This window comes from Stigmatopora argus, chromosome 18 (genome assembly GCF_051989625.1).
Source record: "Stigmatopora argus isolate UIUO_Sarg chromosome 18, RoL_Sarg_1.0, whole genome shotgun sequence".
NCBI classification, from domain to species: Eukaryota; Metazoa; Chordata; class Actinopteri; order Syngnathiformes; family Syngnathidae; genus Stigmatopora; species Stigmatopora argus.
Genome location: NC_135404.1, coordinates 1,321,251 through 1,346,026, shown reverse-complemented (window position 1 = coordinate 1,346,026; position 24,776 = coordinate 1,321,251). Strand labels below are relative to the sequence as shown.

Genomic DNA, 24,776 nt, shown 5'->3' with positions numbered 1-24,776 from the left:
TCACGTTTTATGCAAGATACGTTTTTGTCTTGGGTTTTGGCGTTTCGTCTTTGTCAGTTTGCAGTTTCGTGCATGTCGTCTATTTATGTGAATGGAGGCCGTACCCTCGATTCAGTCATCATTTTTTGAGCAACAAATATGGCTTATATGCGAGTAAATACGGTATGTAATTTTTCCTACTGTCTCGCAGTACCAAATTTTAGGGCTCCTCAACCAATCAAATCCCACGTTAACCACTGGTTGTCATTAAAGGGTTCATTTGCAGTATTTTAGTCATTTATGATTGGTCTCACTTGGATCATCATCTTCTGAACCGCTTATCCGCACAAGGATCGCAGGGGGTGCTGGAGCGTATCCCAGCTAACTACGGGTACTAGATACCTTGAATCGGTTGCCAGCCAATCGCAGGGCACTCTCGCTAGAATTTTCTTTGAAAATGCATCCTAACCCTTATCACTTTGTTCCTCATTTTTCTTCAATTTTGGGTAAAAATTGGTTTTACGTACTAGGATGAAATTAAAATGTGGGAAAAGATTGTATTGTCCAACTGGCTTTTCTCAGCTTTATTTTTTTATTTTTTTGTTTCTCATTTTTTTCCTTCAGCAGGCATCTGAACAGAGTAAAAATAAACATTTTGCACTCACCTCTCCAGAGAAAGCCTGTCCATTAAGCAGGTGTTCGGACCCCTGATTATCTTCACTACCAAAGTGTAGTCGAATCTCCTCCAGACGATGACTATACATCATTGGCCCACCAGAGATATTAACAAGATGCTCCTTGTCCAATCGCACAGAAACATGTCGGCCTGTGTTATACATTGTCCCCCTTGCCTGATAAATTGATAAGGAAAAATAAAAAAAACATGTAGTAAGATAGATACAAGGAATAATGTTACAGTAGGGATCTGGATTTTAACTTTAGTACAGTGGTACCACTACTCACAAAATCAACTGGTTCCTGAAAGCGCCTTTGTAGCTTGTTCGTAAGTCGAGGCATATTTTACATTCTCATCTCTCCCATCTCATTTTCTGAACCGCTTTATCCTCATTGGGGTCGCGGGGGGTGCTGGAGCCTATCCCAGCTGAATCCGGGCCAGAGGCAGGGGACACCCTGAATCGGTGGCCAGCCGATCGCAGGGCACAAGGAGACGGCCAACCATGCACACTCACACCCATACCTAGGGGCAATTTAGAGTTCAATTTTTGGGATGTGGGAGGAAACCGGTGTACCCGGAGAAAACCCACGCAAGTCTGGGGAGAACATGCAAACTCCACACAATTAGGACCTACCTTGGATCGAACACATGACCCAGAACTGTGAGGCCGACACGCTAACCACTCGCTCGTTTCATCGCCCTGAAACAAACATCTGAGTAAAAAATTGACTGCATTGATTATAGTCTTGTTTTATGGTCCAGATTTGGCAGTACAGGAGCAGAACAGCTTTGCCAAACATTAATCCAATGAACGTTAGCCCATTTTGCAGTTGTTTTAATGCAATATTGATCATTTTAAATAGTTTGACTTTTATAATAAGGCGGCCCGGTGGAGCGAGTGGTTAGCGCGTTGGCCTCACATCTCTGGGGTCCTGGGGTCAAATCCAGGTCATGTCCATCTGCGTGGGTTTCCTCCGGGTACTCTGGTTTCCTCCCACATTCCAAAGACATGCATGGTAGGCTGATTGGACACTCTAAATTGCCCCTAGGTATCGGTGTGTGTGCATGGTTGTCCGTCTCCTTGTGCCCTGCGATCGGCTGGCCACCGATTCAGGGTGTCCCCCGCCTCTAGCCCGTAGTCAGCTGGGATAGGCTCCAGCACCCCCCGCGACCCTAATGAGGATAAAGCAGTTCAGAAAATGAGATATGAGACTTTTATGATTGACAGTGTGAAATGTAAGAAAATTAATTTTCATGACAGAGTGAGATTGTGAGCTCCATTCTACACCTACAAGGTAGACCTGGGCGATATGACAAAAATTGTTATCACAATAAACAAAAAAATTCACAGTCGATATCGATAATTATCACGATAACGATCACACCTTTTTTTCAAATTTGAAACTTCAAACTTCTGTGAATAAGTAAATAAATTACTTTCCCCCTTATTGAAATATGAAATTAAGTTTGTTACCTTACTTTAAAGAAAGGAGAATATGAAATATAATGATTTTACAAAGTATTTTTCTTGTTCTGTTGCACAATAAAAATAAGACAACTCCCTCCATACACTGAAAAGTAAAGGATAAAACCTGCAGAATTTTTTACAGGCATCTTTTTTTAAATAAATTTGCCTTCAAACCAGAAGTTGCTGTGCAATATGAAATAAATAAACTAATCAACTGAAGACATTATGACCATTGGTAAGCAGACTATTTTCAGCCTCACAAAAAGAAGCTGTGTAAATTTACCTCACATATGGCCATCTATCAAAAAAAATAAGTAAAAAAGTTGGATGAACATAAGCCATTTTAACCCAAAATAACATTTTCAAAACATGTACATAAAATGGGGAAACACCTTGATATCAAGTAAGAAAAATATGTGCTGAAATGAGGACAGTGGATTAAGGACGTTTTCAATAAGTCTGCTCTTTGTTCACAGGTATTTACGAGGCATTAAAAAAAGAAAACGGCAGGGAGAATTCACTTGGATCTTTTAGTGCAGGGGTGTCAAACCGGTCCTCAAAGGGCCACAGTGGGTGCAGGTTTTCATTCCAACTCAACAAGAGGATACCTTTTGCAAGTGTAATCAGTTAATTGAAGTCAGGTGCTACTTATTTTAGAAGACACCTGATTGGTTAAAACGGATCAAACTGGATTGGTTGGAACAAAGACCAGGACCCACTGCGGCGCTCGGCGGAATCGGTTTGACACGTGTTTTAGTGGCTCGCCTCTGTGTTGTCCTACATCGCTCGTTTTGGCCATGTTATTGTCCTTTTGCGTTTATGCTCCGTGTTATCCTTTATTTCTAACCATGCTAAAAACACATTTCCTTATCATTTTCTTCTTCTCCTGAGCATTGGTCTGGAACTAGCGTTCATGTCGCAACGGCGCCCGTTTTCTGTCGTGATCGGGTAGTGTAATTGCAATTTAAAATGATCAAATTTTTATCGATTTTTTTAATTATTATTGTTGACAAAAATTATTTCACAATAATTATCGTTATCATTTAATCGCCCAGCTCTACTACCAGGTTTAAAAAACATGTCTTGCCTACTGTGGCCTTTTGGCTTTGAAAAAAAGTTTAGTTAGATGATCAAATATGCTTGCTGTAATAGTTGTGTTTACAAAGACAAAGACGTGTGGATGGTCAGGGACTCTGTAGGAGCGCTTGAAGGCTATCAGTATTGCCGTCAACATTGTTTCCTGAATAAACTGGCAAACAAACATAATTTTGGAGCTGCTGTGTTTGTGTCCATGTGAGTGTACAACAGTAAGTCTGGCCGTGGCAGGAAGTGAGTTTGCCAGTACGTATTAGTCTTTCGAAATGAAGGGGAAAGTAAGGATGGTTGCGCACATCTTTCATGGATTGTGGTGTTAAGGGCCAGTTTGGCCAACCAAACCGGATCATTAGCCAGAATCAGAGGTGGTGATTATACAGAACTGCCAACCTCCGTCGACCCCATTTCAGGAGTACCCTTGTCCTATTTCCGGAGTTTTCCGGAGTGAATGCGATTAACGCAAAATCGATATAAAATGTTAAAAAAAAACGTAGGACAATTTAAATCAAACTGGTATTATCATGTTTTTACATAAATTGAAATATTGTGTTTTTGCAAACTATTGAAAAAGTACAGCATAATGAAAAAAAGTGTATCTTTGTGTTTAGGTCCTTCTACGTGCGTTTTACAGTCAGTAATTCCATCATGTGTCACGCTGAAGTCGCACTTGCATTGTGCAAATGTCGGTTCTTTTGGAGACGGCTTCAACATGGGATTTTTCGTTGAATACGAACCAATAAACTTCTGCGAGTGTCTGGGTCTCTTATTAGAAGTTTCATCCAAATTGCTATCCATTTTGCTCTTATCCAAGCAGGCATATTGATAAGAGTTACCAGTGCTGTGTTGTACTCCTACTTCCTTTAGAACAACCCCGGAAATGATAGGATTTGTTTCAAAACAAAAGACTGGTGGTTTAGTCAGTCTTAGTAAAATATTTACTTCCCTCATGAAAAAAACGAAAACGAAAATGTTAAAGTGATAGAGGCTACCTATGCAATCGATTCCGAATCGATTGCCACGCTGAAGTCGCACGAGACGAATCATTTGTCAGTGATTTTATCAAATTCATCTGGTTTCCAGTGCAGTTGAATCAAATGCCGAAGTAAGATGTGGAAGCTGTAGCCATGGTGTGAATTTTGAGGCATTTAAATTGGAAATTTGGTACTACAGTGGTACCTCGAGATACGAGCTTAATTCGTTCCGGGACTATATATATATATTATATATTAACTCGGAGCTTGCCGTCATTCCCGGAGGCTTGAGAACTACAAACGCTGGACCCAGCGTTTTGGAAGACTCATTTGGGCAATTGTTTAATTCAGACACAGAAAATGAGGACTTTAATGGATTTGTGGGTGATGATGACGCGAGTAAGTTGTAAAATGTCTAAATAAAGTACAACCCAACTCAGTTTTGCTTCCATTGCCTTTTTAAAAACGTGTTTTTAGCGTGTGGGTGTAGCGTGCAAGAACTATATTTCCCAGCAGTCACTGCGCACCGGAACCCGGAAATAGGCTTCTTCCAGTAGCCAGCGCTATTGCGTTTCGATGTTCATCCATATATAATATATATGCGTCTAAAAAAACGTTGCGTGCTTTGTGTGTTTAAAATACAGAAATAGCACTCGTTACTGACACTGCGGCTAAAAATACGATGCGCCATATAGTCGTGAAAATACGGTATAATATAATATTATATATATTATATTATATAATAATATAAAAAGATATCCAAGATGGCACCGTTCACGCGGGAGCTAGTGGGAATAGCTCTGTACACTCTTGTTTTTCGTGTTTTACAGCCCTTCTATCTTTTTTTAAATTACATTTTAATTTTTCTTAACACATCCCTTTTTACTTTACTTTGTACTTTTTACTTTTTACTTTAATGTTTTTGCAACTTTCCTTGTTCTGTTAGCCTGGCTTCTTTCGGCTACTTTTTTTGGAACCATTTAGCCATGCCTACGTTGTCACACACATGGGACTAGCTGTTACAATACGCAGCAGAAGGAGCAACACCTCGGTGCCGCCCGAGTTTCGGAGCTGGACAAAAGTGCCGGGAGGAGAGGCAACGCTTCTGACCAACCATTCCATCGTGGGATAAGATGGAAGAGCTGTCGGCGCTTACCAGCAACGGACTCAAGGAGTTCTGCCCTGCTGCTGTTTTCTTCAGCTCCAGACTACTGAGGAATCTGTGCGGATAAGCTTGGAAGAGTGACTCTGCATATTCTCTACCTCGGTCACAGTCTGCAGAAGTTCCCCATCTCGTGGAAGACTTCCTGTGTGTAGTTCCAGTTTTTGTCCAACTTTACGTCTTTTTGAGTCTATCCGTTTTTGCTACCGAAACTCGTAGCTTGTTTTGTGTTTTTGCTGCTTTTCTGTCTTAATGATTTGGTGATTCTTAATGATCCCATTGACTTTGATTTGCTTTGTACTTTGTGCTTTTTGCTTTTGCTTTGTTGTTCTGCGGCCTTCTTGCTACTGTCACAATGAAATTTCCCGAATACGGGATGAATAAAGTTATCCAATCCAATTTTAAGCAAGATATCCATACCAGATGGAGGCCCGGGTTCACAACAAACGCCAGCAGCATTGTTAGCCCACAGGGCCCTGCTGGAAATTGGGTTACTGTGGCTTGAGGAAAAAAGAAAAGGAGGAACACGAATCCATGAGCAGTGAGAAAAAAGGAAATGGATGAGTTTAGAATTGAGAGTATTATTCTGAATGTTGCAACAATGACAGTAAAAACTAGAGAGCTTATAGACACAATGATAAGGAGAAAATTCTATGTTTTGTGTGTCCAGCACACCAGGTGGAAAGGAAGCAAGGCTATAAGCTTAGGAGCAGGATTCAAGTTGTTTTATAATGGATGAGATACAAAGAAGAATGCGGTGGAAGTTTATCTTAAAGGAAGAGTTTGTACAGTGTTATAGAGATGAATAAAGAGTCAGATAGACTGATGAATTTGAAGCTGAAGATTGAAAGTGTGAACATTGCTAGTGGGCATGCTTCATAAGTAGGATGTGAGTTAGAGGAGAGAGAGGTTCTGGATTAATTAGATGACATACTTCAGAATATTTCTAGAAATGAGAGAGTAAGGATCGGAGGAGACCTCAATGGGTATGAAGTGTTGAAGGAAACAGAGGAGTTTGGCATTTATGACAGGAAACTAGAAGGAGAGATGGTGGTGGACTTGGAAATGGCTATTGTTAACACTTAGATTCAGAATAAACTACAACATAGAGTGATTTTCAAGATAGGAGGGAGGCGCAAACTACATCCTGTATAGAAGGAGAATCATAAAGAAGGTTGGTGACTGTAAAGTCATTGTAGGAGAAAGTGTAGTCAGCCAACATACAACAAACTGGGGGCATATGATGACCTGTATGTCAGGTTTCTACACAAAAGAGCGAGAGAAGGATCTATCAGAGTTCGCTCATGTAGTACGGCACCAAAAAAAAGAAAAAAACCGGTAGAGAGCAGAGCTTTCCAGCGAGTGAGCAACACCATGGAAAACTGTTTTACAGGGATGGAGAGAAAGGCAGGGAGCAATTCAGACAGTAAGTCAAACATAAGTCAGCTAAAAGCCTAAAGAAGCAACTATGACGGTGTATGTAGCGCTTGGCTTCACTTTTATTTCGGAGGGAGAGGAGGAAAGACCAGTATGTTCCCTGTGCCAAAAGATGCAGCGGACAACATGGTGATGAATTGGACCAGGGGTCAGCACTGAGCCCCTTTTTGTTTTCCATGGTTATGGATAGACTGCACGATGAAGTCAAACAGAGGTTCCTAGGAATATGATGCTTGCTGAAAATATTGAAATCTGCAGTGAGACTAATGAGAAGGTAGAAAAGTACTAGGAGAAGAGAACTGCTCTGAAAATAGATGAGCAGGAGTAAAACATAATGCATGTTGGTAAATGAGAAGATCACTTGATGCAACTGTGAATTTACAAGATGTACCTGTAAAAAAGGTAGAGGACTTCAAGTAATTGGGGCAGTGGTTCTTAACCTGGGTTTGATTGAACCCTGGGGGTTCGGTGAGTCGGTCTCGGGGGTTCGGTGGAGCCTCTGCTGCGGAATTGAAGAAACATTGACTCTTGTGGAATATTGAGGCGCCCGTTAATCTAGATAACACCTACTGTGAAAGATAGCAACATGTGTTCATGAGCAAGGGTCGGGCCGGCCTTAAAGATATCTGACATTGCCAAAACGATAACGAAGGAGGGTAGATGTCCTTCACGTTCTCACTGTACTGTGCTCAAAATGCTTTTTGAACTAAAAACAAAAGAAAAGGTTGAATTAAAAAAATTGCATTTATTGATATATAAAGGGGATAATTAGGAAACATAATATACCTTATTTGCTCGCATATAACTCACCCACGCGTATAAGCCGCACCCTGAAAATTGCCTTGATTTTTTTTAATTTTACAATTTCTCGCGTATAAGCCACCCACCTGATTCCCAATTTTCACCTCTATATTTATGGTTTGAATAGAAATCAAAATCAAATCAAAAGCCTTTATTGTCATCATACACAGCTGCGTATAACGAAATTGGTGGTGCTACTCCACAAAGTGCGTTTTCCCAGTAAAAAAAACATAAATAAGTAATGTCAAAATATAAAAAGTCACATCCTGGCAAGGTTAATTCTAAAATATTGCACAATCTAAGATATTGCAAACCCCGAGGTTATTGCACAGAAGGGATTGTGTGTCGTGCTAATGCAGGTTCAGAGCCCTGATGGCGTTGGGGAAAAAACTGTCCCTAAGTCTATTTGTCCGTATCTGTGGGACCTGTAGCGTCTGCCAGAGGGCAGCAGCTGAAACAGGTTGTGACCAGGGTGTTAGGGCTCCCTAACAATGTTCTGCTGAGGTAGCAAGGGCTGGCAATGTCATCCAGTGAGGGCAGAGAGCAACCGATGATCTTCTGGGCGGTGTTGATCACTCTCTGCATGGCTTTTCTGTCTGCTGCTGTGCTTACAGTGTACCACACTGTAATGCAGCATGCCAGGATGCTCTCCACAGTGGCTCTATAGAAGGTTACCAGAAGCTTTGTGTCCAAGTTGTTCCCCCTGAGTACCCTCAGGAAATGGAGTCGCTTCTGGACCTTCTTCACCACTAACGTGGTGTTGGTAGACCAGCAGAGCTTGCCTGTGATGTGGAGCCCCAGGAATTTGAAGGACTGGACCCTGTCTACGCATACTCCATTTATGAGGAGTGGGGCCAGATCTTTGCTGCATTTGCAAAAGTCCAGGATTATTTCTTTAGTTTTCGTGGTGTTTAGTGTGAGATTGTTCACCAAACACCACAAAGACAGTTTGTTGACCTCATATCTGTAGGCAGACTCATCCCCCCCTGAGATGAGTCCGACCACAGTGGTGTCATCGGCAAATTTGACGATGGAGTTAGAGTGGTGGGTCGATGTACAGTTGTATGTGTACAGGGAGTATAGAAGAGGACTCAGTAAACAACATTGAGGGGAGCCAGTGTTCAGTGTAATGGAGCAAGAGGGGTGGGGACCAAGTCTAACAGTTTGTGGACGGTTGGTTAAGAAATTCTTAATCCAGCAGCAGATGGAAGAGGATAGTCCAAGGTGGGAGAGTTTGTCAGCCAGAATGTCCGGTATTATCGTGTTGAAGGCTGAGCTATAGTCAATGAAAAGCATCCTCACATAGTTCCCCTGGTGCTCCAGGTGAATCAGTGCTGTGTGTAGAGCTACGGCGATGGCGTCCTCAGTGGGCCTGTTTGCTCTATAAGAAAATTGGTGAGGGTCAACTGAGGGAGGGATTGTGTCCCTGATGTGGCGGTTGAACAACTTTTCAAAGCACTTCATGATCACAGGCATAAGTGCAACAGGCCTGTAATCATTCAGCCTGTCAATGGTTGGCTTTTTAGGTACAGGGATAATGGTGGCAGGAGGGGATGATGGCTTGTTGCAGGGAACAATTAAAAATCTTTGTGAAAACCCCAGTCAGCTGGTCAATACAGGTGAGCACCTTCCCAGGTACTCCGTCAGGGCCAGCAGCCTTCCTAGTGTTCACAGTCCGCAGTACCTATCTCACTTCATTTCCCTGAAGCTTCCGTGTACTGCTTGCTGCAAGGTGGTGGAGGTGTTGAGACTGAATCCGATTTGTCAGTCTCAAAGCAGGCAAAGAAACGGTTCCGTTCCTCTGTTAGGCATCTGTGTTAACAGACACCTTATTATTGTCATTGTAATTAGTAATGTGTCGTATTCCCTGCCACATCTTCTGTGGGTTATTTTCTGTGAAGTGCTCCTCAATTTTCCTTGCATATGCTGCCTTGGCCTTTTTAATGCCTCTCTTCAGGTCTGCTCTGGCAGCGCTGTATTGTAACTTGTCCCCTGTTACGGTGTTACGGAGTTAAATGAGTGCCTGTATCTCACTGGTCATCCGGGGTTTTTGGTTAGGAAAGACCCGGATACGTTTATTAACAGTGACACTGTCCGTACAGTTTTTGATGTAGGAAAGTACAGGGTCCGTGTAGTCCTGGAGGTTGTGGTGTTCAAAAAGTTCCCAAATGATGCAGGAAATGCAGTCCTGCAGCTGAGAAAGGGGCGTCTTCGGGCTATGTTTTTATTCTTTTTATTTGTGGTCTTGTTAGCTTCCGGAGTGGGGTGTATGAGGGGGTGAGGGACAGGCGGAGATGGTCGGATCTAGTCAGGTGAGGGAGGGGTGTGGCTCTATAAGCATGTTTAATGTTAGAATAAACACGTTCTAGAGTTGTATCTCCTCTGGTGTGACACTTCACGTACTGGATAAACTTAGGCTGCTGTTTATTTACAGTCGCTAGCAGGAGGCTAAGTGCTGTGCTAACGTTAGCATCCAGTGGGATGTAAACACCCATTTCCACTCTGAAAAGTCTCCACTTTCAGTGCGTTCCGCGCAGTATGCAAAAAATCTTTAAATTTTGAAGGTTCAATTGACTTTGGGTTCCAAATTTCAAAAAGCAAAAGGGTTGTGGCTCAGTGACATTGACTTTATCAAATTTGGTATTGTACTTCCTTTGCTGACAGTGGGACTGTAGTTGTTAAAGCTGTTCAAGACAAAACACAAGTCAGGATCAAGGCCATTCATTTGGTTCACCACCTGCGGACTAAATGGTCACCTAATGAATACTACTTGGGATTGACTATTTGTCCAATATGTAGCATGAAAACATTGGTGAAGATAAATGGGGTATAGGACAAATAGATGTTTTTAATAACAAGTAACTGGACTAACTTAGAAAGAGAAGAGTCAAAGGATATACCTTGAGTGCACCAGTGTTCAGTTTCATAGACGTGAGATAGGGATCAAAGATCATGTGAGCGGTCTCAATGTTGACTGGTGATTGCCTCTTGCCAACCGAGCACAAGTTCCAAGCTGAGTTTACAAGGCCCCAGAAAGACGGGACTGCAATACAAAACAAATTTTGTGGAAGGTTTATTGTACAACACATGAAAAATTGATACGACAAGAAAAAATGACAACAAATTTCGGTGATTGGTGGGATCTGCGTGTGTGTGTGTGTGTGTGTGTGTGTGTGTGTGTGTGTGTGTGTGTGTGCGTGCATGTGTGTGGGTGTATACATACATATACGTATCCACGCATATGCACATTTATGGGTTTATTTTTTTCTGGGGACAGAAAATCTAAAATAATGTAGACATCACGTGTAGGGAAAACCTTTCTAAATGGTTTTCATAGTTGAAAAAAGCTGTATATCCAGTATGGCCAAGCTTATACATGTGTGCCTTCAAATATCAGAAATGATGAAATTATGTTTTTCACCATTCCTTATGGGAACTAGGGGGAAAAATCAATTGTAAGTTCTTCATGAGGACCTCATTTAAAAATATGCAAATGAATTTACATATTACACACAATGTAACCAACCACTAATTCAATTTGATTAATGGGGACATTTCACCAGTTGTATTGACATATACTAGGCATCTGTATTGAACATTCACCTCACAGCCAAAGACTGTAAATATTGAATTAGAGGCCAACTAATTTTAGAGTCAAGATATTGCACATTCATATACAACTGACTTTGTCTTAGCCCCTCTGGGTTGCCACAGTGAAACAGTCGTACATTTTATGAAAACAAGTTTATTTAATGTAATAACAAAATGACATTGAAGAGGTTAAATGGCACAAAAAAACAATTTCTTTTGAACAAAAAAAATGAAATGCATACAAACATTTTAATATGAAAAATGCACTTACCAGTAAGTTGATAACAACAGTCTAGTTACATTGCATTTGGGGGGGGGGGGCAAAAAAGCCATTTTAATCATAAAACTTAAGGGTTCCGCCAGTCCCTGTTCTTAAGAGCTTTTGGTTCAGCCCTTAAGAATTTATTCCAGTCTATGTTTCCTGGAACAATGAAAGATGATACGAACATGTCATGTGCCTTTCCACCACTCCCACTTCTTTCTTCTGCCAGCGACATCTTTTTTTCTGTGTGGCTTTGCCTTTAAACAGGGGGGGGGGGGGGGGGGGTTGGGGGGGGGCGCTGGTTAGACAAGTGTGATTTAAATTCTGTCTAATGCATTTCAATAATGATTCAGGTTTTTTAATCAAGTTTAGGTTTCAGTTACTATGAATGAAATATTTTTTCTTTAATCACTCTTGGAAGATGATATAAGAAACCAAAGGTCAATCTACAATAAACGTCTGTGTAAATATTCCTTTCTTCCTCCAACCTCCGTCCTCACACATCCTTCAGTTAAACAAAACAGGCTTTGTGTGGACATTTCTTTTCATCAGCGGTTTCAAACCGGTCCTCAAAGGGCCGCAGGGGTGGTGGTTTTCATTCAAACCGAACAAACGGAGACCTTTTGCAAGTGTAATCAGTTGATTGCAGCCAGGTGCTACTTATTTTAGACAACAGAAGACAATTGTTGCACTATTTAAAAAAATATCTTTTGAAAAATGGGTGTTTAACAAATAAAAGATTGAGTTTACAAACTTTGAGAAGGTGAGGAAATTCCATCACTCGTCTATTAGGATCTGACAGCCGTTTCTGGCCAATATAAAAAAATTCAACTCTCTACGATGCACGGTTTGGACAAACATAGCGAGAGAATCCTATTATACCCACACACACACCCACACATCAATCCATAAATCACACTTTATAAGGATTATAGAAGAGACAGCACATATTAATGAACATATTCATATCCATGTTCATGTTAATGTACATATATGGGTAAATGTGTAAGATTATCGCCGAGGGCTAATTTCCATTTTTATTTTCTTTATTGCCTAGTCTGCCTTTCACCCAAAGTCAGGTGGCAGGGGCGTTTAATGAGGTAAGAAATAGACAGACATTATCGTATTTACTCGCATATGTACCGCTTTTGTCAAACTAAAAATGATGACTGAATCGAGGGTACGACTTATATGCGCATAAAAAAATGACATGCACGAAACTGCAAGTTGACGACACCGTGACACAATGACGTCATGACGCAATAGCCGTTACGTAAGCGAATGCGGCCGATACGGTCATTTATTATAAAATAGAGAAAAGATAAACAGATAAAACGCTAAACAAAATATATTTTGACGTCTATGAATGAAATTCAAGAACAAAAATAAAAAATAAAACAAAATTCCACTTTTTTCATTTTATTTCTTCATATATAGTACACTGAAAAAAGTATGGTGTTTTGTGCAATGAAATTTTTCATAATGTAATGATTGAAAAATAATAATTTACTAAATTAATGTAAAATTATTCAGTTAATGAGCATATATAATCTTTTTTTTTTACTTTACAACAATTTATTTCACATAAAGGCACCAAGCTGATTGTTTTAAAGCATTTTTTAGGTTTATACATCCATGTGGATGATGTTACGACGCCACATTGAATTTGGTCCTCAATTTTCATTGCATATGAAGACCTGATTCTATTCTGGAGAAAAGAAGACTAATTTCACAATGTAAAGGTAAGTCTTTTCTATTTTAAACCGGACTTGTTATTTTTAGCCCATTGTAAAGCACTTGTGCATGTGTAAGAATTGCCACATACTCTAAATGTATATTTTTGCCAGCCTGTGGCCCATTTGGCTTCGTGCAGGCTGATCAGTGTTTGCTTCTATTGTTGCTCGGTTTGTGTAACTGATCACAGGTATGTGTGACTGCAGGATAGGGCCCTGGTGTTGGCTTTATAAACATTTTTTCCTGTGTTCTACAGTTGTTCTCAGAAGGAAAACGGTATCATTACACTCTTATTGACCCCAAGTGAGGGGGATGGTCGGCTTGCCAGCTAGGGCAGGGGTGGGCAAACTATTCCACAAAGGGCCGCAGTGATTGCGGGTTTTCTTCCAACCCATAAAGAAGACACCTCTTTTTTACCAATCTGGTGTCCTAAAAGTGCAATCGGTGGAATGCAGTGAGGGGTGTCTTGTTTCAGCAGAAACCCCATTGGTTGAACTGTCTGTGCTGGATCCGTGGAACAAAATCCTACACCGACAGCAGCCCTCGACAACCAGTTTGCCCACCCCTGAGCTAAGACATAAGAGGAGAAACCCCAAATTTGGATATTCCTTCTAAGCTAAAACACCCCCACTGATATTCAAATTAGCATCCATTTTCGCCTGCTCAAAAAGGATTTAAATACGGAGTCAGATAACAATATGACATTTTCTTGCAATAAAGCACGCTGGTCAGAGAGTTGACCCTAAGTCTCAGTCTGTCTTGTATGTCACTGTCTGTCTTCAAAAAAACCTCCAGAACAAAAAACAAGCATGCAGCATTGTATGAGGTCGAAAAAGAACAACGCATATAGAATGTAATTCCTGTTCAGCAAAATTCAACACTAAATTTAGTTCATTAGAATAGCCGAGTTGGAATTATGTTAATTCGGATCTCGAAACAGTCGGGTCGGCCACAGTGCGTGTACATCAGACAGAAAGCTTGTTTTGTAGTTCAGCATTAAGTTATTCTGAGTCTACCCAGTAAAAGCAGGTGGGGCGGTGACAGGGCGGCCGCGTGAATGTTAAAGCAGAGCGTTTAACCCAGAGCTTAGCAGGCATTTGGACTGACTCAAGTCACAAATATTATGATCCACTCAGACTTGCCTGGCTTAATCTGGGAAAGTCTGTCACTTGACTTGTGAAGCAATGATTCGATAAAAGAATTTGACTAAGTGAAACCTGACTTTTTAAAAACTTAAAGCAGTGGTTTTGTGTGCATGTCGCCGTTACCACATTGCCCGCACTTAAGCTCTTCAAGGATCACCACTGCGAACAGCTGCCGAAATTCCCAACACAATACTTTCATTCTTCACCACTTCGCGGCCCACCACAGCCCGCTACCTCAGCAGAGCCGCGAACATTGTCAGGGACCCTTACCACCCTTGTCACAACCTGCTCTACCCGCTGCCCTCTGGCAGACGCTACAGGTCTCACAAAACACGGACAAATCGACTTAGGGAACGTTTTTCTGCCAGAGCCATCAGGGCTCTGAACTTACATTAGCACAAAACACAATCCCTTCTGTGCAATAACTTGGGGGAGTACAATCACAATGTGCAATATTTAGGATGTGCAAGATTTTTGAATATTCTATTACCTTGCCCGGACGTGACTTTTTAAATTACTTTTTTATGTTTGTGAAACACGCACTTTGTGGAGTAACACCACTAATTTTGTTATATGCAGTTGTTGTATAATGACAATAAAGACTATTGACTTTGACTTGACTTGAAGAAAAGGCGGTCACCATTTTCCTTGTGCTCCGAAAACCTTTCGTAGAATGAAGCTCTTCCTGTTGTCCCCACAGCGCCCCCTGAAGATTCCATTGATGATCCAATGCCTCTCGAATCTGACGAAGATTACTTGTGGTAAAGCTCCGAATAAACTGTTCTCTTAAATTTTTGAGTACAGTACTTAAAGTATTTACATTTTTTTATTTATAAGTTATATTTAGATGGGCGGCCCGGTGGCACGAGTGGTTAGCGCGTCGGCCTCACAGCTCTGGATACTGGGTTCAAATCCAGGTCACATCCATCTGTGTAGAGTTTGCATGTTCTCCCCGGGCCTGCATGGGTTTCCTCCAGGTACTCCGGTTTCCTCCCACATTCCAAAAACATGCGTGATAGGCTGATTGGACACTCTAAATTGCCCCTAGGTAAGGGTGTGAGTATGCATGGTTGTCCGTCTTCTCGTGCCCTGTGATCGGCTAGCCACTGATTCATGGTGTCCCCCGCCTCTGGCCCGGAGACAGCTGGGATTGGCTCCAGCACCCCCCGTGACTCTAATGAGGATAAAGCGGTTCAGAAAATGAGATGAGATAAGATTTTTTTAGATATTAATACAGTGGGGCAAATAAGTATTTAGTCAACCACCAATTGTGCAAATTCTCCTACTTGAAAAGATTAGAGGCTTGTAATTGTCAATATGGGTAAACCTCAACCATGAGAGACAGAATGTGGAAAAAATACAGAAAATCACATTGTTTGATTTTTAAAGAATTTATTTCAGAATTAGAGTGGAAAATAAGTATTTGGTCACCTACAAAATGCAATATTTCTGGCTGTCAAAGAGGTATAACTTCTAACAAGGTCTACCGAGGTCTCCACTCGTTACCTGTTAATAGCATCTGTTTTAACTCTATCGGTATAAAAGACACCTGTCCACAACCTCAGTCTCTCACAATCCAAACTCCACTATGGCTATGACCAAAGAGCTGTCGAAGGACACCAGAGACAAAATTGTAGACCTGCACCAGGCTGGGAAGACTGAATCTGCAATACGTAAAACGCTTGGTGTAAGGAAATCAACTGTTGGAGCAATTATTAGAAAATGGAAGACACACAAGACCACTGATAATCTCCCTCGATCTGGGGCTCCATGAAAGATCTCACCCCGTGGCGTCAAAATGATAACAAGAACGGTGAGCAACAATCTCAAAACCACACGGGGGGACCTAGTGAATGACCTACAGAGAGCTGTGACCACAGTAACAAAGGATACTATCAGTAACACAATGCGCCGCCAGGGACTAAAATCCTGCACTGCCAGACGTGTCCTCCTGCTGAAGCCAGTACACATCCAGGCCCGTCTGCGGTTCGCTAGAGAGCATTTGGATGATCCAGAAGAGGACTGGGAGAATGTGTTATGGTCAGATGAAACCAAAATACAACTTTTTGGTAGAAACACAGTTTCTCGTGTTTGGAGGAGAAATAATTCTGAATTGCAACCGAAGAACACCATACCCACTGTGAAGCATGGGGGTGGAAACATCATGCTTTGGGGCTGTTTTTCTGCAAAGGGACCAGGACGACTGAGAAAGAATGAAGGGGGCCATGTATCGAGAGATTTGGAGAGAAAATCTTCTTCCATCAGCAAGGACATTGAAGATGAGATGTGGCTGGGTCTTTCAGCATGACAATGATCCCAAACACACAGCCAGGGCAACAAATGAGTGGCTTCGGAAGAAGCATTTCGAGGCCCTGGAGTGGCCTAGCCAGTCTCCAGATCTCAACCCCCTGTGGAGGGAGTTGAAAGTCCGTGTTGCCCAACGACAGCCCCAAAACATCACTGCTCTAGAGATCTGCATGGAGGAATGGGCCAAAATACCAGCAAGTGTGTGAAAACCTTGTAAAAGAGTTACAGAAAATGTTTGGCTTCCATTATTGCCAACATAGGGTACATAACAACTTATTGAGATGAACTTTTGGTATTGACCAAATACTTATACCATGATTTGCAAATAAATTCTTTAAAAATCAAACAATGTGTATTTCTGGTTTTTTTTTCCACATTCTGTCTTTCATGGTTGAGGTTTACCCATGTTGACAATTACAGGCCTCTCTAATCTTTTCAAGTAGGAGAACGTGCACAATTGGTGGTTGACTAAATACGCATTTGCCCCACTGTACGTATCTTGCATAAAACGTGAAAAAAACTCACGTTTCCGTCACTGCCGGAACGGCCATCTTACCTAGGTCCCGGTGCGGCCATCCTACCTAGGGCGCTGCCTTCTAAACCTAGTTAAACGTGCTCTGACTGGCCAGGCGCCTTGATCTTGAAATAAAACAAAATTCCAATTTGATTTTTTTTGTTTTGCTTCTTGTTCTAAAGTGACAACTATTGGAGTAATATGAACCATCAAAAGAATTGAGATATTTTGACATTAGAAGCAATATGGCTGCCAAAACATCTTAAACTTATGGTAAGAAAATTTTAATTTCTGTAATTACAAAACATCAGGTGCTCATCAAGATAGACTTATTTCTTTTTTCAAATTGAATAATTTGATATTTTCCATTTACAAAGACAGACATATTAACGTCCTTATGATATTGACCCTAATAATGTGCTTTTGAGTCATACAGTATCTCAGAAATACTACTTATGATTATTTTTTTTAAGAATTTCCCTTTAAAGTAACACATTTGTACTCCCTATTAAAACCATGAAAAGGCAGGTGAAAATTGGGAATCAGCGGGGCAGGAAATTGTAAAATCCAACAATGTTAAGGCAATTTTAAGGTTACGGCTTATACACGCGGGCGGCTTATATGCAAGTAAAAAGGGTATGTCAAATGTCCAAATATCGGCCCCGACAATCGGTGAATCTATATACGAAGCCACTTCTGGCAAAGCAAAAATCAAATAGTTAACAAATAAAAATTTGGATGCAATGATAACCTAGTGGTGGGTGAAAAGGCAAAGGCTTATTTCATGATTTTTAAAAATAAAGTCACGACCTCAATTTTATTACGATTCGTTTTTTATATTCATATGAAATTGTAAAAAAAACGGACAGATTTGAGTGCCAAATTTGTTTTCTACATGTAAAATGACATGCAATTTTCATTTCTTGACTTTTTTTTATCTCATCTCATCTTCTTCCGCTTTGCTCAAAATCAGGTTGCGGGGGCATCAACTTCAGCAGGGAGGCCTAGACTTCCCTCTCCCCAGCCACTTCATTCAACTCTTCCGAGATTATTTTTTTTAAGAATTTCCCTTTAAAGTAACACATTTGTACTCCCTATAAAAACCATGAAAAGGGAGGTGAAAATTGGGAATCAGGGGGGTAGGAAATTGTAAAATTCAAAAATTTTAAGGCAATTTTAAGGTTGCGGCTTATACACGCGGGCGGCTTATATGCAAGTAAAAAGGGTGTGTCAAATGTCCCAAGGCGTTACCGGGCCATCCCAGCGTGTCCGAGGTGGGCCCTGTGGTCTCCTCCCGGTGGGAAGTGCCCGGAACACCTCCAGAAAGAGGCGCCCAGGGGGCATCCTGATCAGATGCCCAGGCCAACTCATCTGGCTCATCTCAAACCGGTGGAGCAGCGGCTCTACTCCGAGCCCCTGTTACGTCTTTGGGGAGACGTCGAAGGGATGTTACGAGGAATAGGACCCAATTGCAGGGAAGCAGACGAGGACGAGGGAAGTAGTGCTCATACAAAAACTTTAATGACTTAGGAAGGATCTTAGAAAAAAACAAAGACTTAGAAATCAAATCACAAAACCAAACCTGACTAGGGAAAACACGGGAAATCGAGGAACGAGGTAATGCAGACACATGGAGGAAATAACGCAGACGATCCGACAACTGACATAATCACTGGGGTTTAAATAGACTGACATGGGTTGACGGGACAATTAGCAACACCTGGGAAACACATGAAGGAGCAGGCAGGGAATACACCAGGGGCGGAGAAACGACAGCTGAACACAATGGGCCATCACTAAGACAGGACACCAGGGGGAAAAAAACATAAAACCAAGCAGCCCTAACAGCCGACCTTTTCACCTTATCTCTCAGGGAGAGTCCGGACATCCTGCGGAGGAAAGTCATTTCAGCCGCTTGTATCCGGGATCTTGTTCTTTTGGTCACGACTTACAGCTCATTACTATAGATCAGGGGTCTCAAACTCGCGGCCGGCGGGCCAACTGCGGCCCCTGGGACGATAATTTGCGGCCCCCGTCTTAATATGAAAGATTAATGTTTGTGCGGCCCGCAAGATTGATATGAATGACACTTGTTGTGTTCGGAGCTGAATGAACCAATCACAGTGAGGTATACGACTCTGGAGGGCGGGACATCGGCCGGGCTGTCCAGTGCCTCGCTCACTCACTCATTCATTCCTCCAATCAGCTGGGCGGAGGAGAAGCCGTGAAGCCGATCACTCCGCTCGGCGCGCACAGTCCTCCGCTGCTCTCAGCATAGAACTGAATGAGGCGCTATGATCTGCGAGTGAAACTGAAACTTAACAGTAAGTGCGTTAATATGACACTTGAGAAATTCGGAGAACTGCCATAATCCAATACGATCGGAGAGCGAAAGTGCGCATGCGCCACAGACCCGCGCGACTGAAAGTTAAAATTCAACCAGAGACTCATTCCAAGTGGGAACACATATTACAGAGCCCCAGAGATGTCCCTTTCAAAGCCTGCCGTGAAGAGAAAGGTCGGTGATGAGCACAGACAGTTTCAAGAAAAGTGGGGAGTGCAATATTTCTTTGTTGAGCACAGGGGCACCCCGACGTGTCTCATTTGCACTGAAAAAGTTGCGGTGCACAATGAATACAATTTGAAACGTCATTATACTAGGAGACATGCTGAGGAGTACGAAAAATACCAGGGAGATGAGAGAGCCAACCAGGTAGCCAGTCTTAAAACATGTCTTCTGAGGCAACAGGATTTCTTCAAGAAGGCTACCAAAGACAGTAATGCAGCAGTCGAAGCTAGCTACGCTGTTTGTGAGTTGATTGCTAAAGCAGGAAAGCCATTCACAGAAGGTGAATTTATCAAAAAGTGCATATTACAGGCTGCACATATTGTCTGTCCAGAAAAGAAAAGTCAGTTCAACCACATCAGCCTTTCTGCCAACACCGTGGCAGAGCGCATTTCTGACCTTTCAAGTAACATTTATGATCAACTGTGTGAGAAAGCACAATGTTTCAGTGTATATTCAATGGCTCTTGATGAAACCACAGACATCACAGACACTGCCCAGCTCGCAATATATTTCCGTGGTGTTGATGACAATTTTGAAGTGATGGAGGAGTTACTCACAGTAATTCCAATGCATGGCCTGATCACCGCTAAGGAAATATTTCACCAGCTGTGTGATGCCATTGAGAATGCCGGTTTGCCATGGAAGAGCTTTGTTGGAATAACAACCGATGGAGCCCCATCAATGACAGGGAGGAAGAATTGACTGGTAGCACTTGTTAAAAAAAACTGGAAGAGGAGGGTGTGGAGGAGGCCATAGCTCTGCACTGCATTATCCATCAGCAGACCCTTTGCAGCAGATGCCTGAAGTTTGACAATGTGATGTCTGTCGTTGTGAAATGCATCAACCAAATCAGATCCAGGGGCTTAAAGCACAGAAGGTTCTGTGCTTTTTTAGAGGAAATGGAGTCAGAATATGGGGATGTGCTCTACTTCACTGAGGTACGTTGGCTCAGCAGGGGAAACGTGTTGAAGAGATAATTTGAGTTGAGAGCAGAAACCGGACCCCCTCAACGCCACGGCTGCGCCTAGATATTCTGTCCATAAAAGTGATGAACGGTGTCGGTGACATAGGGCAGCGCTGGCGGAGTCCAAGCCCACTGGAAATGGGTCCGACTTACTGCCGGCTACGTGGACCAGACTCTGACACTGGTCATAAAGGGACCGGACCCCGCGTATCAGGGGTTCCGAAACCCCATACTCCCGGAGTAGCCCCTCAAGACTCCCCGGAGGACACGGTCGAACGCCTTCTCCAAGTCCACAAAGCACATGTAGAATGGGTGTACGAACTCACATGCCCCTTGGAGGACCTTGCTGAGGGTGTAGACCTGATCCACAGGACGAAAAACATACCGCTCCTCCTGAATCTGAGATTTGACCTCCCGGCGGAGCCTCCTTTCAAGTACTCAGGAATAGACCTTCCCGGGGAAGCTGAGATGGGTGATTCCCCGATAATTGGAACCATCACCCATTCGTCCAATCCAGGGGCACTATCCCCGATGTCCACGCGATGTTGCAGAGCCGTGTCAACCAAGAGCTTTTAGAAACTCTGGCTGGATCTCATCCACCACCGGTGCCTTGCAGCTAAGGAGCTTTTAAACCACCTCAGTGACTTCAACCCCAGAGATCAGAGAATCCGCCCCAGCGTCCTCCGGCTCTGCTACCTCATGGGAAGGCATGTAGGTGGAGTTGAGGAGGTCTTCAAAGTATTCGGCCTACCGATTCACAACATCCCAAGTCAAAGTCAGGAGTGCCCCATCCCCACCATACACTGTGTGGATGGCACACTGCTTTCCCCTCGTGAGATGGTGGACCAACATTTTCTTGAAGACACCCGGAAGTCGTTCTCCATGGCATCACCAAACTCCTCCCCTGCCCGGGTTTTTGCCTTGGAGACGGCCAGAGCCGCGTGCCGCTTGGCCACCCGGTATCTGTCAGCTGCCTCCGGAGTCTCGTGTGCCAAAAAGGCCCGATAGGACTCATTTTTCAGCGTGACGGCATCCCGTGCCGCTGGTGACCGCCAGAGGGTTATGGGGTTGCGGCCACGAAAGGCACCAACACCTTGCGGCCGCAACTGCGGTCTCCTACCTCAGCAATACAAGCGCGGAACATGGTCCACTCGGACTCCACGTCCCCCACCTCTTCCCGGACAGTAGAGACAGTGTCGGAGGTGGGAATTGAAAATCCTTCTGACGGCGGACTCCACCAGGTGTTCCCAGCAGACCCTCACCAAAGTTTGGGTTTCCCGGGCCGCACGGCCATCCGCCCCCACCATTGGAGCCAACTCACAACCAGGTGGTTATCAATTGGCAGCTCCACCCCTCTCTTTACCTGAGTGTCCAAGACATGTGGGCGCAGGTCTGACAACATGACCACAAAGTCAATCATCGAACTGCGGTCTAGGGTGTCCTGGTTCCAAGTGCACATATGGACACCCTTATTCTCTAACATGGTACAGTGATACCCTGAGATACGACCTTAATGCGTTCCGGGACTGAGCTCGTATGTCGATTTATTTGTATCTCAAATCAATGTTTCCCATAGAAATGAATTAAAAACAAATTAATTTGTTCCAACCCTCTGAAAAAAAACACCCAAAAACAGGACATTGGAATGGAAAAACATTTTTATTTGTTCTAATTCGCCAGCTATTAACACAGTAACAAATAACTAGTTGTAATTATGTTTAATAGTAATAAAATCAGACGGATTTTGTGGCGGGCAGGGAGAGAGGGAAAGACAGAGACTTTTTCCACAGCAACGCGCTCGTAACATAACATAAACAAATTTAAATTAACTTGGATTACGATACAGACACACTCAAAAATAAATTGAATCTAACCTTACACTAAACTTAATTCTAACCTTTAAAACATTTTTTATACCGTTCTTCTCCCGGGTTGGCTCTATTTGCCTCGCCTCCACGTGGACTTTCAGCTGCAGTTTTTAAAAGGAACCTATCGAGGGTTGTTTGCTTTTGTCTTCCCTTCAAAATTCCCGAAAATGATGCACACAACTGTCCTCACAATAGGATAACGCACAACCACTTGCCAACGGGAAGTAGTATACTCTTGTATTGGCGAGCAGCTCCGCCACGCGTACACGATTCTGCCTGACTAACGGGGAAGTAAAACTGAAAAAATGCAATGCTCCGCCCAGTGCTCGTAGAGACATTTACACAGTGGCGGGCCGTCAGGGCCTTCAAGGCCTTCTCTGCTGGCCTAAGAAATATCTGAATCATATTATATTTTGTCCATCAATACTTATTATTCCAAATGTTCTGTTAGCTTCCTTTCATTGCTTTTCCCCCTGGTTGCACTGCTTCCAGATGTGTTTTCATATTGAAGCATTTAACCAATCACATTTCAGCCATTATTTGTTGCCAGATCAGATCTGCCTCAAAGCCTTCAGAATCAGTTCTTGCGGGCTCTGCTGCATTAAACTAGACTGTTGCTTTTAACCAAACTGATTTCGAGTTGGCAACCCCAAAATGATTTTTCATAGGCGTTAGCATTTTGCTGGCTGGGACATGTCATTGCTTTCACAAACTATGATTGGCTAGTAGGCGGGCCAAAGCAGCCAGAGATCGCAAACTCCACCCACATGGCCGACAGTGGCAAAAACAAATGGATTCTGTTGCAGATTTCTCTCACAAAGCTATTTTCCAGACGGACTATTGCAGAAAAAAATGGACATCATTAAGAAAGGGTGGTCAACTCTGAAGCTAGCAAGCCTGTTACAGCCGGGAAAATGGTGTGTGCGGCACTTTCAGTGTGCTAACTTAGCTCCACAAGCAAAAAGTATATTGTTGTTTTGATTTAAAGCCATTTTCCAAACGGACTATGCCAGAAATATGACAGGACAGGCTCGACTTTCATCATTAGCTTCGATGGCGATAGGAAAGAAGGAAGAAAGAAAGGAGGATGGATATTGTGTAAAAAGGATTTTTGGTGAGTAAAATATGGCTATATTCCTAAATAATATTTCAATTGTGGGCCAAGTTCTGATATCTGTAAAGCTCCAGTGTTTGTATTTAAGCTCCAGTGTTTGTATTTAATCACAAAATGCTGCTAGGAAGTGGAATTTACCCCAGTTTAATTTTTGGCGTTTCACCATTGACGTCCATCGCTGTCTTTTCCCGGGAAAAATCACCCCCCCGACCTGGTTGTAATGTCTCAAAAGCTCCAGTATTTGTATTCAATCAATAAATGATGTAGGAAGTGGATTTTACCAAATTTTAGTATTTTAGTGCATTTTTTGTCATTGCACGTATGGACGTATCGACGTTCATCGCTGTCTTTTTACCGGGGAAATTATACTCCGGGCCCGGTTCTGATGTCTAAAAAGCTCCAGTATTTGTATTTAATCAATAAATGCTGTTTTCGGCTGGATTTTACCCCATTTTCGGGCAATGTTTGCCCGTACGCCATTGACGTTCATCGCTGTCTTTTCCCGGGAAAATCACCCCCTGGCCTGGTTTTAATGTCTGAAAAGCTCCAGTATTTGTATTTAATCATGAAATGCTGCTAGGAAGTGGATTTTACCCCATTTTTGTGCATTAATTTATTGATTATTTTTTATATGTTGCAGCTGTAGCTGCAGTAGAGGTTTTATAGCCATAAAATAGTTTTTGAGGGTTGAATTGATACGTTGAAGGCGCTACCAGAAAATGCACCGCCCGCCACTGCATTTACACGAGGAAGTTGCGACGAGAAAGCCAGTGCCTATGTTGTACTCAAAAGCAACCTCTTCCATTGGCCACACCTGGCTGTATGCTCGTACAGTGGTACTTCGAGATACAAGCTTAATGTGTTCCGGGACTGAGCTCGGATGTCAATATTCTCGTAACTCAAATGAGAAATGAACTAAAACAAATTAATTAGTTCCAACCCTCTGAAAAAACACCCAAAACAGGATATTGGATTGGAGAAACATTTTTATTTGTTCTAATTCGCCATCTATTAACAAAGTAACAAATAACTAGTGGTTTAATATTACTAAAATGTGTTTAATAGTACTAAAATTATACGGATTTCGCAGGGGGGGGGGACTTTTTGCATGGCAACGCG

General features: G+C 42.6%; 1 protein-coding gene across 10 annotated transcripts in view; it reads right to left on the bottom strand.

The window, feature by feature from the left end:
* LOC144092406 (carbonic anhydrase-related protein 10-like) overlaps positions 1–24,776 on the bottom strand; it is a 101,476-nt gene that overhangs the window by 54,424 nt on the left and 22,276 nt on the right. For 8 of the 10 annotated variants that reach the window (XR_013306016.1, XM_077625151.1, XM_077625150.1 and 5 more), the window contains 3 exons: positions 11,628–11,699; positions 10,490–10,632; positions 645–830 (listed from right to left, as the gene is read on the bottom strand). Coding sequence is in view for 9 of the 10 variants with exons in the window: in XM_077625151.1 (XP_077481277.1) it covers positions 645–830; positions 10,490–10,632; positions 11,628–11,699 (401 nt within the window). In the remaining variant the exon portion in view is untranslated. The remainder of the gene's footprint in view (positions 1–644; positions 831–10,489; positions 10,633–11,627; positions 11,700–24,776) is intronic. The other 2 variants (XM_077625149.1, XM_077625153.1) reach the window with 1 other exon arrangement.